Source organism: Sparus aurata, chromosome 9 (assembly GCF_900880675.1).
Source record: "Sparus aurata chromosome 9, fSpaAur1.1, whole genome shotgun sequence".
NCBI lineage: Eukaryota > Metazoa > Chordata > Actinopteri > Spariformes > Sparidae > Sparus > Sparus aurata.
Window position 1 is genome coordinate 6734062 of NC_044195.1, and position 13241 is coordinate 6747302.

The 13241-nt window shown below is 42.9% G+C and overlaps 1 protein-coding gene across 1 annotated transcript; it reads right to left on the minus strand.

Moving 5' to 3' along the window:
* Nucleotides 1–10894: 10894 nt before the first annotated feature.
* On the minus strand, nt 10895–12032 carry LOC115588593 (trace amine-associated receptor 13c-like). The gene is made up of 2 exons (XM_030429265.1): nt 11860–12032; nt 10895–11696 (listed from the first exon to the last, which is right to left on the minus strand). The coding sequence occupies exons 1-2, from the start codon at nt 12030–12032 to the stop codon at nt 10895–10897; spliced, it is 975 nt and encodes a 324-aa protein (XP_030285125.1).
* Nucleotides 12033–13241: the final 1209 nt, after the last annotated feature.

Genomic DNA, 13241 nt, shown 5'->3' on the forward strand with positions numbered 1-13241 from the left:
CCGCTGTTATCAATTCTTCTTAAAGATTCTCTAATTTCCCTGCCTGCACAAGGACATTTTGCGTCATGGTACATTTGCATCACACTCTCTGACGACTCAGACCTTCAACCGCGAGGCAGCATATTGGAGAAGAAGAAGCGATCTATTCTGCCGTGTGTAATCAGTGCAATCAACCTGGATGCGAGAGGACGCTAGCGTAAACATCGCCGCTTCTTAATCTGTAGCAAAACTGCTTTTTCTTTTAGAGAGATAGAAAGCCAAGTTGTCCCTACAAGCTCTGGGACTGTAGCCTACTAACTCTGAAGGCTGCACACCTGAACAACTGGCTCCAAGGACTCACTTTTCTCCCCGATCAGCTGTTAGCCCCACCATCAGCTGTTAGCCCTGTCGATCAGCTGTTAGACTAGCAACACTAACTTTCAAACCGATGTACTCAATACTCTGTGGGCTGTCCATCGTTGCTCCGTTGGTCCTCCCTCCACCACAACCTCGGGGTTATTCACCGCCTGGCTCCTTTGTCGCTCTCTTCTGCTGCTGTGCTCTCTCTCCCCCGGCTGCAGGGACGCGATGTTGGACGCCAGTCTGTTTATAAGAACGGTGCTATTCCCTCTGTGCGGACTGACAGGCGCTCCATTTGTTCTTTGTTTTGTTTGTTTCACTTTGTTAAGTGTCCTTGGGTACCCTGAAAGGCGCTATATAAATTAAATATAGTATTAATAATGCTGTAATATCGCGTTAGGGCCGCCTGCGTTGCTGCTGGTCAAACAAGCTCCACTGGGACCTCCGTTGACGACGGTAACGTTGACATTAAATATCCTGCATTAGCGCACTGTCGCCTTGCAACTGCAAGCAGCATGCACAGTTTTTTATTCTATGTTTAAGTTGAATATGTTTATGTTCACAGTCTTGTGCAGACATAATTTGGGGAAAAAATAAAATGGTTGCTTTTGGTGCAGAAGATTGTAGAACTCCTTTTTTACCACTCAATGAACTACTCAGGAATCGATATGAGAATTGATAAGGAATTGAATCGATAGTCAGAATCGACAATGGCATTGATATTGATAAAAACTTATCAATTCCCACCCCTACTGAGTGGCCTTGATGCCTGTCAGTCATGATGAGTCGCATCTCGTCCCCTCTCTGATGCGTCTGCAGCTGAGAACTGTGATGCATGTCTCTCTCCCCGGGTCGGGAGAGTTATCATACTGTACACTACCAAATATTAGTCTGGGTGTTTATTTGTTTCACTCACTTAACAGACTAGGGGTTTATTTGGGACAGACATTTAATTCCTTCCTCTCAAAAATCTGGGATGGAAATGTTACAAACTTCTCCAGCTTCTCTGTGAATTCTCTGGCATCCTTCTGGACAATAGTTGTACGTCTTCTGCAAGTGAAGTTGTTGCGGCGGAGGAAACGATTCAGCCAACCAGCACTCGTGGCAAACTCCTCATCTCTGCTGTCACCCACGGTGGCGTACATTTGTTCGCCCTGATCATTTTGCGGGACACTCTCTCGTGGCGTGCCCGTTTGCTGATAACTAATTCCCGCATGTTTATCTCAAGCTCCTCGCTAGCCTTCTTCCTCCCTCCAGCTGGCAGCCTGGCCCTGTTGCTGTCCTCCTCGGACAGACGCTGAAGCTCAGTTTGAGTTTTTCAGCAATCTCTCCCTCTCTTGGGGTCGACAGAGAAATATCTAGCGGCTGCTTCTCCCGAGTTTTCCTCTGCATATTTTACGACGGAAAGTTTGAATTTCAAGTCATACTTTTTATTTTGTTTTTTGCTGCACTGGAGCCATGGCGATCATCAGTGTGATACTGACTGCGGTTAATTGAAACCCGGCTATTATTTTGTAATACGGTGGCTGTGTGTGTGTGTGTGTGTGTGTGTGTGTGCAGTGCGCACGAGCGTGCGCTTGTGTTTCGGGGCACAAAAAATATTTGCACAGGGGCCTATCACCATGATGTTACGATACTGCCGGGTATAATGACTGTAAAAGTCTCGTATGTTTCACGAATCTGATGCCACACTGCAGCCTGACCCACAGTCAGAGTGGTTTCAGTACGATTACCGTAAATGAAAAAAAAGATGCGGCTGATTTCGATAACGGAGAATGAAAATTAGATTCCTTATTTCGATTTGGTTTCCTTGATTATTATTTTTTCCGTTTTGGACTGTAAATGGGAAAATAAATACCATTTCTTCAATGTTTGGTGCATACAGAAAAACAGAAAAACAAATATTGACTAGTTTTTTCGTTTTTTTTTACCAGATTAAATGGAATAATTGAATGATCAGATGATACACGGACCATATATCAATAACAATTTAGCAAAAATAAAAGGTAGATAATAATCAACAAATGAATTCGTAACGAAGCACAGCTGGAGACCGCTGGCTAGTGAAGTTGGAGACAAGAGAGACAAATCTTTCATGTAAATACTCAATTGAGTGAAAAAATGCATTCATCGTGTCATTATATTTAAAAAAAAAAACGAAATAACACCAAAATATACATTTTAACAAGTTCAATTATACATTTATCAATATTCATGTCATCGCACATGTAAACAGTAATTATTGCATATATTTACACAATATTTCAATAGCGAAAACTCACAAGAAAATTAACACTTACATTTCTTTGATTATGAAAATGTATTTTAATATGTCATAATATATAGTAAAAAATAATAATCGAAAAAGCTGGAAACAAGCTGACTTAAATAACAACAACAACAACAACAATAATAACAATTAAACGCCGTTTTGATCGGTCACAGTCTCTGCAGATTAGCTCTTTGGGACCGGCACTGCCTCCGTCTCCGTGTCTGCTGCTGCTGCGGCGACAGTCGGCAGACACGCTGCTTTATCTAGACATCAGACACGCTGCTGCCCACCTTGTGGAGCCTGCCGCGGCCGCTTTCCCCTCCATGTATTCTGCCCTCCGCTCCTCCGGACTCTCCTGCTGCTGGTGCTCTTTGAACATGATGCGGGCACTGATCCCAGCCAGGTCGAGGAGGAGGATGTTAAAGACCGCCACTGGCCAACTTCCGCACCGCCTGTGACGGAGTACTCCCTCGTATCTGGTCCGGGACGTCCTCGCCGTACTTGGTGTTATTGTAGTACATCACAGACTCTGGTTTTGCCTTCGCCCCACTAAAGGTGCCCACAGCTGTGTGCACGGTACTCAGGATGCAGACATTCTTCCTCGGCTTTCACTGCTACACAGTCAGAGTCGCATCAACAGCTCCTCTCGCTTATGTTTGCCCATGGTGCCAACCAGGCTATATAATACAAATAGATAATAATTAACTTACAGGTACATTTGCAAACAAGCACAGCTGGAGACCGCTAACAAAGTTAGAGACAGTAGAGACACAGAGAGCAGCAAACCGCGCGAAAAATGAAACAATGAACCCCGCGAAATGATGTGTGGTCAAAATGACCGCTGATGGCCGGAATAGGTATAACATATCATATTTTCTTTGTCTTTTGTGTAATTTATATAAAAACTATTCTAAATTAAAATTCAGACACTTTTAGGAAAAGTCAGGTAACGGCAGTATTGTATTTTTTCATTCAACAAAGTTATTGCAAACGGTCAAAATGACCGTCTTGGCCGTTCTAGTGTTAACTTCTCTCAACCTTCCTCTTATTCATTTCCCCCCTCGCTGATCAATTAAATGTCTCATTGGTGTTGCTTAGTTTAGCTAGCTAACGTTAAACTAAGACAGCTAAACTAACGTTAAGCTAAACAGACAAACAGAAAACGTTACATTACAACCACATGATTAAACCACGTACCTTTTTTATGCCGCCTCTAAGTCTTACTCCACTCTCGTCCTCTCGTCAGGTACGTTGTATTACAGACTGGTCCAGACAGGATTATAGGTCCAGGTCGGGAGATCGGGATCTACTAGCTGCGGGCGCTTTTCCGTTATTTAACACTAATGTTGTGCAACACTTCCGTTGTGCGGACTCAATATGCAGCATTTCTCTATTGCATGTGTTTTGTGTGTTTGCATCATTTCTGTGTTTGCAGCATTTAGTTGTTGCATGTGTTTTTCTCTATTGCATGTGTTTTGTGTGTTTGCATCGTTTCTGTGTTTGCAGCATTTAGTTGTTGTATGTGTTTTCGGTGTCTTGGGTTCTGCATCGTTTATGTATATGCAGCGTTTGGCCGTTGCTGCGCGTTTGCCCTTGTCGGCCACCGTAGTTATGGCCCTATAGTACGACCTACACAATGTGAAGAGGAAAAGGAATACAAAAAAATCCATTCTCTCTAGCGGCTGCAGGCCTGCAGAGAAAATGACCAATAGGAGCCATGCAGCCGGGATGGCTCCTATCTGTCAATTTCTCTCTTGTACCCTCCATCTAATCCCCTCGACTCTCCGGCTCCTCGTTGTCCTGAGACGTACCGCCTCGTCCCCACCCCCCTCCGCTTAGAAACTACAAGTGGTTTGTAACCGCTCTGAGCTGCTCAGCCACAGACACATGAACCCATGAATTCAGCGCCTGCTTGCCCCCCCACCCCCGGGTGGTCTGCCGCTGAGAGCCCCACCAGGATTCAGAGAAGCACAATACAGAAGCACAGAATGCGTTGCCGCCGTTATTACTGGTGCCGGTGCCGCGTCGAGTCTCCCGACACACAGCCACCGCTGCAGCCTGAGCCGGGTCACTCTGCACACCGCGGCTCCGCCAAGCTCCAGACCCCAACTCTCCCTACTTCTCTCCCCGACACACAGTGCCCTGTGCTGGGTCGACTGGCGCGACCAGTCTCCCTCCAGCTCTGGAGCTTTCCTCGGCGCCGCTAATGGCGGCGGTGCCCGTACCGGCGGTCATCGCGGTCCCATTGCCAGTTAGGCTACCGGGAATTACGCCGGGTGACCGGGCACAGGACGCTGTGTTTCGGGGAGAGAAGCAGGAAAACATGGGGTCTAGAGCTCAGTGGAGCCGCGGTGTGCAGTGTGCAGAGCGACCCCGCTCAGGATGCAGCTGCGGTGCTGATACAGCAGAGTTTAGCAGAGGGGATTTTTTCAAATTGCTCTCGTCGTCTTTCAGATCATAGACCATTGCTTTAACAAAGCCTACTTGGTACAGAAACCTTCAACATTATATGAAACTCACATTTAACAAAGCCTACCTGGTACAAAATCAGCAAGACACAGTTGTTATCACAACGCTATGCAACTGCAATCATTCAGATCTGTGTAATGTAGAGTGGAAAAATTACTATACAAAGTAATAACAACGAAACATTGCACTGGGAGTAAGCTAGCAAGTGCATCGCTAGCTAGTTAGCATTAGCGCAACATGTAAACTATTCATTGATAAAGTTACTATTTCTGCACAGAAACGTTTGTAACTTTCCACATACATGCTAATAATCCTCACAGTAAAAATGCATGCTCTGCAAAGTTTCAAAGGCTGTTAAACATTAAACACAGAAACATTAGAAACAAATAAATACACGATATTTATTTGTACAAATTAAGGTTTTTTTTTCCTGTAATATTGGGGAGAAAGTATACTTACTGACGGGCATGATATGATGGCTGTTGCCCTGTGTATGGCTGTGCTACATGATACAATGACTACATTGGTGTTGCTAGACAACAATCGACAAAGCATAAATTTATGCTTATTAGATCCCAAGTTCACAACTGCTGATCAGGTACTGGACCAGCCCGCATTATAAGGGTTAGGTCCCTAAATCTACAAGATGTTACTTTAAAGTGGAATTAAATAGGGACTGCTTGTAGTAGCTGGTAGCGAGGAGACTCGCCTAGCTTCTTACTGCCTACGTCTGAACGTCTACCCTGCTACCACTGGCTTGGCACCAGACTTGAATAGCCCTCGAATCAGACACAGCCACCAGCCACTGCCTTTTTTATTTTAAGGGCTTTATGTAATGTTTCGATTTGTAAGGCTAGAGTATCCTTTAAGAACATTAAGATGTTTTGCACACTCATCACCTACTTTTTAGTTCCATCAAAGAATCATGAAATCAATGTCCATAACTACTACTTTAACTGCATTATGTTGGTTTTATTGCATAGTTTTAGCAAGGGCAAAGCCTACAGTTCTTACTTATCTAAATGACTATCAATCGTCATCAAGAATACCTATTGGTAAAAATCCTAATTCAGTATATAATAATGATCAAGAGATTAGAGATCTGAGGCTGGTTAAAATGCTTACATTTAGTAGAGATTGAAACAGTCAGGCTGTGGAGCTCAATAGTCCATTCCCTTCCTGCTGAAAGTCAAAGTCCTTGCGGTAATTCACAACCCCATTTGAGGTCCCCCAATTTCCTTATAGTCTAAATTTCATGCCAGCAGAGTGAACAGTGTTCAAATTATAATCCACAATTGGTTGGTAAAAATGGTTAATCCATCGTGCTCTTTACTCTGTTGACTTCTGCTGTGAATTTCTTGAAGTCCTTTCTGCGATGTTAAGGCTGCTCATATACCCCATCTGTTATGCCCCGGCCTAGGGTATACCAGAACATAACATAGTGATCTCTCCCTTTTTCCCACTCCCAAGAATAAACCACCAAAAAACCAACGGATGCAGTCCAAAAATAAGGGGAATTCATTTACCCAAACGAAAATAGACTTCAGGGTGAGCAATACCTAAAACAATCAACTAAACAAACCAAGCTGGTTTTAAAACTCACTTTCCTAACCAAAACAAAAGTCAACAGAAATACAGGTTTTCTTACCTCACTCCCTAACCAAAAAGAGGAGAAAAAGATGCACAAAGAAAAAGGCTACTCACCCCTACTATAAACTGGACTGAATAATATATTTTTAAAAATATTTACAATATTTACAAAGGAGATGCAAAATCTCTGCAACAGCCACAACAAACATCAATTTGCAACAGCCACAACAAACATCAATTTGCAAGAGTCACAAAATCAAGCCAGCGATGTGAGAGAGAGAGAGAGAGAGAGACGCCAGGTCTGCTGCAGGCTCCACTTTTGAATGTCCCAGTCAGTTCCATTCCACCAGTCAGCAGCCTCCAGGATTTCAACCAATCGACGGCCTCCACCTGCACTGGTACCTTTTTGGGACACACGGAGTAACACAGCACCCCCTCTTGACAGGGAGGGAGAAAGACAGACAAATACACACAAGACCAATATACAAATCATGACCCCCAGGGTCATAACACTATCTCATGTGTTGATCCACATCAAGAAGCAAGAGGAAGAACCCTGTTCTCTCTGTGGTTCTTGTTTTCATACTCTTTTCAGTTGGTCCCCCTTCCCATCTCTTAAACTCTGGGCGCACAGGGATCCAGTGTGCCCAGCCTGTTAGTGATTAGCCCATTCTATAGCCCTGCATTCCCAAGATGCTGTAAGATACTGCTGCAACATACAAGAAGGTCAGAGCAGATTCCATCTGCTGAGGAGGCTCAGGTCCTTTGGAGTGCAGGGGGCACTCCTGACTTCTTTCTATGACTCTATGGTGGCCTCAGCTATTTCCTATGGAGTGGTCTGCTGGAGCAGCAGCATCTCAGCAGCAAGCATGAGGAGACTTGATAAACTTATCAAGAAAGCCAGCTCCATCCTGGTACGCTCTCTTGATCAAGTGCAGGTGGTGGGAGAGAGCAGGATGACTGACAAGCTGTCTTCGCTGCTGATGCAGGAGTCCCACCCCCTGCAGGTCACTATCTCATGACTGGGTAGCTCCTTCAGCAATAAACAAATTTCCCCGTTTGTGGGACAATAAAGGAATACTGATTCTGATTCTGATATCTGACTGACTGATATCAGTCCTATTGACACTGCCACAAGGACATTTTCTGGCAAGAAGAGACCATAAGACTCTCATCTCATCAACCACCTTGTCCCTAATCTGGATTTTATCAATGCCATCAACCTCATCCATCTCGCCTGTCATGGCACCTGGTTGGCCAAATCCAAATTTCTGTCCATACATCCAGATTTCCTAAGGTTCTTTGTGGGTTTTTCAGGGAAAAGGTTCTTTCTATTTCAACATTCATCTCACCTTCTGATGCAAGAGCAGCCCAAAAAAAAACTCAGCACTCACCAATTTCCACACGTCATTCACCTTCTAGATGACCACCTGCTTTTCACCATCATCTCTCATTGTCAATCCTCGATCTCTTACTTACTGTGCTTCTCACCTCTGGCCAAGTGACAAATGGGCAGCAGACAGTAAGTTAATCTATCAACGATTTATGAAAGGCCATCCTACAAGTTAACACAAATAATGGTTTGTCAGCATCTGTTCTGTAGAAATGTCTACAATAGCTTGGAATTGCGAAGTTGTCAAGACCATGAGATATAATCTTACAGAGCAGACGTTCTTTTGCCCTTATCCAGACCTAAATGTTCACACAGTATGTACGTATGACATCAACATCCATCATATGAAGACAGAATGTCCTGGGAGAGTTTCAATCTCAATGCCATTGACAAAATAAATCACTACACATCATGAAGTTCATCCACGGCTTAATCTCTGGGTTAGCCACCATCCACGTGTATGTCAGCAGTATTCATTTCCTCATAAAATCATCAATCAATCATTTTTCATAACGCCCATTTAACAAGACAGTAAGAACGCAATGGTGGTTAGGAAAATACTTAGGATGCAACGTTTCAACTGCAGCTGTGCTATGGCTAGAGCACCTAGGAACCCAGGAACAGGCCCGTCGCGAGAAGGCAAGCAAACCAAGCAATTGCAAGACAACGACTGGTTATGAATAAAATGCAACGACAAACTGTGTGAGCGCCCCTTTGATAGTCAATGCAGTAAAGTGCAATGACACTGTTATCGGGATCCCCCTCAAGGGGGCCCCTCTCAGTAGTCGCTAACAGCAGCCAGCCAGGTTCGTGACCTCTGCTGCCGGCAAAATACAAAACCTCTGCAGTCATCACATGAAGCGTAATTATGCATCAGGAAGCCAGAAAAGAAAAAAGAGAAAGTAAGAGGAGGATAAGAAAAAACTAGATAGTGGTAAGTGATATATTATACTGGATAAAATAGCTCTACTTGTCTTGTACAATCAGTGTAATTTCGCAGCAGGTAGGCTAGCAAAAAATGTTTATGTTAGCTACCTTCAAGTCCATGTTGCTTGGGGCCCCCAAATTCCTTGAAACGGCCCTGCCCAGGAATCGAGACTCAGGGTGGGGGATTGTCTCAATAAACATATGGCTTGCTGGAGATGGCAGTGGAACCAGGAGTGTCTAGCCACTCTAGCTGATTAGGTGTTGAAGAGTGGGTTTTGTTGGGAAGCTTAGAAGACTAGTCTCTGGTTTATGTTTATGTTTTAACCATTCCTTGTTCAAAACATCTGGACAAAAATGTCCCATATAACTTCTACTTTATGATCTGATGAATAAAATATCTTAAGAAAACACCACACATTGAAGCAACTCTGAATGTTGAATTGATGGTGCTTTGAAGTTGTTAGGGGTGATATAGGCTGGATGTGTAATGTGAAAAGCTGATCCTGTCATTCCGTGAACAGGCAAGAGGTGCGTTGATTTGAATGTTGCTGCTGCAAGGAATTGTGGGACAGAAAAATCTCCTTCCCTTTTATAAAGAATAGTTCAGTGTTTCTTATGCTAAATGACATCTGTACTGAGCAGCGATCACCATTTCTCAGAATTTATAGAATTGGAAGTGTTCATTTTGTGGTTGCCATTATGTCTTGGTCATTTCACTCAATTAGGAACCTTCCTAAGCAAAAAGGACTATACGACAGCAGCACACGACTCCAAAAAATGCAAGACATTCATTTTCATAGTTTCATAGTTATCAAGGCATTTCACCAAAATCAACGAATGTCAAACTAGTGGTGGCTCTCGAGGTGGAGTTAGGGGATCCGCAGTCAATACACTTCCTCCTCTAGGGACCATAAATCCAATCCAAACGTTCATGGCACGTTCATCAACGTTGTTGATATATCTCATTCTGAACTCATGCCACTTGCATGACTTAAGTAGCATACTGAAAAAGAAAAGTCCCAACAATATATCACTGTGCTCAAATGATTTAGTGTTGGCTTTAAAGGCTGTATGAGGCACACATTTTAGTTTAGCTATGATTAAGAAGAGTTAGTTTAGTTGAATTGTATATTTGTTAGGATTGAATGTTGTTTTTATAGCATTTCTTGTAAACTTGTTGTCCTTCCCTCAGAGATGGGATGTATTTTTTTTTCTTTTTTTAAAATCTACCCTTTTGTCTAACTTGTTTAATGGTTTATTGAAGCCACATGGAATCAGAACAAAACATGACTAGACCAGGAATAGACCAATAGGCAGAAGTCATTTAAAGTGGGCTGGTATGCTCCAATTTTGTTAAAAAGTATTCATTTATTTATGTATTTTCATTCCTCAGGTTCTGGCCTTACTGTTAATTCTTGGATCTTCACTTTATATGTGTTTGTAGGTGTTCACATACCAAATGGCTGCATTGAAGACCTGGCTTGCATCCCGCATGAAGAAACAGTACCTGCTCAATTCTGTGGGCCACAGACTTCAGTCAAGTATAAAATGTACAGTACAATTTCCAACACTTTCTTGTGGATTTCTAGAATTTCTTGTAGATTTTTTTTTTTTAATTCTAGAGGTTGGGAATGGAAACTCAGTTTTCTTCACTCCATTGTGCTTACCAGACAGCCACCACCACAAAAAAAGGTTACACACCTTATATTTACAGACTACATGCTAAACCGATGCTGTTTTGAAAGAAATAATGGATAATTAACAAACCTCAAGTTGCTTACCTGTTCTCAACTCAGTCATTCTTAGATAATATCAAATGGTAGCATTTAATTAGTCTCCCTCATGACATGTACATTTGTCTATCCATGCTCAGGGTCCAATTTCAGGCTCCATGTAGTGTCTTTCTACAGTATGTTCGCCCTACGGGAGTCAGGCTGCAGTATCTTGAATGTAACTATGAGGTTAATTGATTTTCTGAACCAAGGATAGCAAAAGGAATAAACCACAGGATTTAGACAGGAGTTAAAACTATACAACCAAAAAACAAAGACAGAAGATGAATCATTGAGCAAGTTATCTTGACCTGTATGTTCAACACAATAATATGGGAAGAGACATATTAGAAACAAAACTACAACAACACCAAGAGTCCTGGCTGCTTTCATTTCAGATTTCTTTGCAGTTACTTTCCCTGATTGTGTGACAGCTGTAATACGTGACCGCATGGCACGAGCCTGAGACACAGCCACTACAAATATTCTCACATACAAAACAACAATAACAGTAATGGGAACAATGAAGGAAAATGTGAGATCTGCAAGTCCAGCAATGTAGTTAATGAAATATATACACTCCCCAACACAGGATTGATACCTGCCTGGTTGTTTCAATACATCCTTCAGGATCAGACTTTGAAAAATTACAGAACATATCCAACACAGACAAACACACAACTGAACTTTTTTTTGTGTGATTTCACTGGAGTAATGCAAAGGATGACAAATAGCCACATAGCGGTCAACAGATATGAGCACCATGGATCCTGTTGAAGCTGAGGTAATAATATCATTTAAATACTGATAAAGAGTACACATGATGTACCAGCAGCCATCTATTAAGACAATTTGAAAGAACATGAGGAGGCCAATGAAGAAATCTGAGACAGCCAGAGAGAGGAGGAGGAGGTTTGTAGGGGTGTGGAGCTGCCTGGAGAGGAAGAACAGAATTAATTTATCATTATTATTCAGTCATTCAGATAACAGCAGATCGAGCACACGACTGGAAAACAATCATATTACTATTTCTCACAGTTTAGATTTCAATACTTTTTACTGCTATTCATTTGTTTTATAAATAAATGAATGTCTACTTGAAGTGGGAGATAGAGATGATGACCAGCAGGTTAAGAGCTGCAGTGAGCAGAGAGCTGAAGGAAAGCAGAATGGAAATCAGCGTAGTCTCAAAGTGAGGATGTATTGTCTTCCTGCAGGAACTGTTGAGGAGTTGTGGAAAGCAGAGTTCAGTGTCCTCCCAGGTCTCCATCACCAGTGAGAGGAGAACCTGCTGAGCTCTGCCAGATGTCACAGGTCAAAGTTAACTGGGCTCAGGTCGTAAATGTTGCTCTTTGCTTGAGTATATTATTGAGCTAATCTTTGTGTACTTGACATTATCCCAGCTGTTAGAAATCCCATGAACTTGTTCCTATCACCAAACACTTTTCCCAGTCAAGTCCCAAAGTAAATTCAAAGTTGTTGGTGAACCCTTTTGAGTACAGACATGGTTCGGGGGTTCTTACGAAAGGTTATTAAATTGGTTTTTACTTTGAGTGCGGTATTTTGACTCTGAATTAGTCATGGGGGTGTTTTGTGTGGAACATAATTTAAAGTAACCTGAGTGTTGTCTCCCATTCCCTTTAACAGCCAGGTGCACCAGAGCCCGACACATGTTGAACAGTATTACTAGTCCTCACTGAGGAAAAAGGATGGGGTCCTCAGCTCCTGGACCCTCTGCCCCGCCGTTTCAAAATCATCTGTCCCATCAACAACTCTGTTTGACTGCATGTGAAAAAATACACTAATATTTAACTAAGGAGGAGGAGAAGTGCTGCTGCGTCCCTCTGTGTGTGCAAGGATCTCAATCAGTGGATCAGGCGGGTCATAAAAAGTGGCTGGGTGTATCCCTCTACATCTCTTTACATCAACTGTTCAGAGGAGACTGCTCGAATCAGGCCTTTATGGTCAAATAGCTGCTAAAAAAACACTACTAAGGAAAAGCAACAAGCAGAAGAGATGTGTTTGGGCCAAGAAACACAAGCAATGGACATTAGACCAGTGAAAATCTGTGCTGTGGTCTGATGAGTCCAAATTTGTGCAACGCAGAAAAGGTGGACGGATGTTCTCTACATTGCATGGGTTCCACCGTGAAGCATGGAGGAGGAGGTGTGATGGTGTGGGGCTGCTTTGCTGGTGACACTGTTGGGATTTATTCAAAACTGAAGGCACACTGAACCAGCATGTCTACCACAGCATCCCGCAGCGACATGTCATCCCATCCGGTTTGCATTTAATTGGACCATCATTTATTTTTCAACAGGACAATGACCCCAAACCGCAGGGTGAAGGCAAAAGGGCCAACAAGTGCTCAGCATCTCTGGGAACTCCTTCAAGTCTGTTGGAAAAACATTTAAGGTGACCTCATGAAGCTCATCGAGAGAATGCCAACAGTGTGCAAAGCAGTATTCAAAGCAAAGGG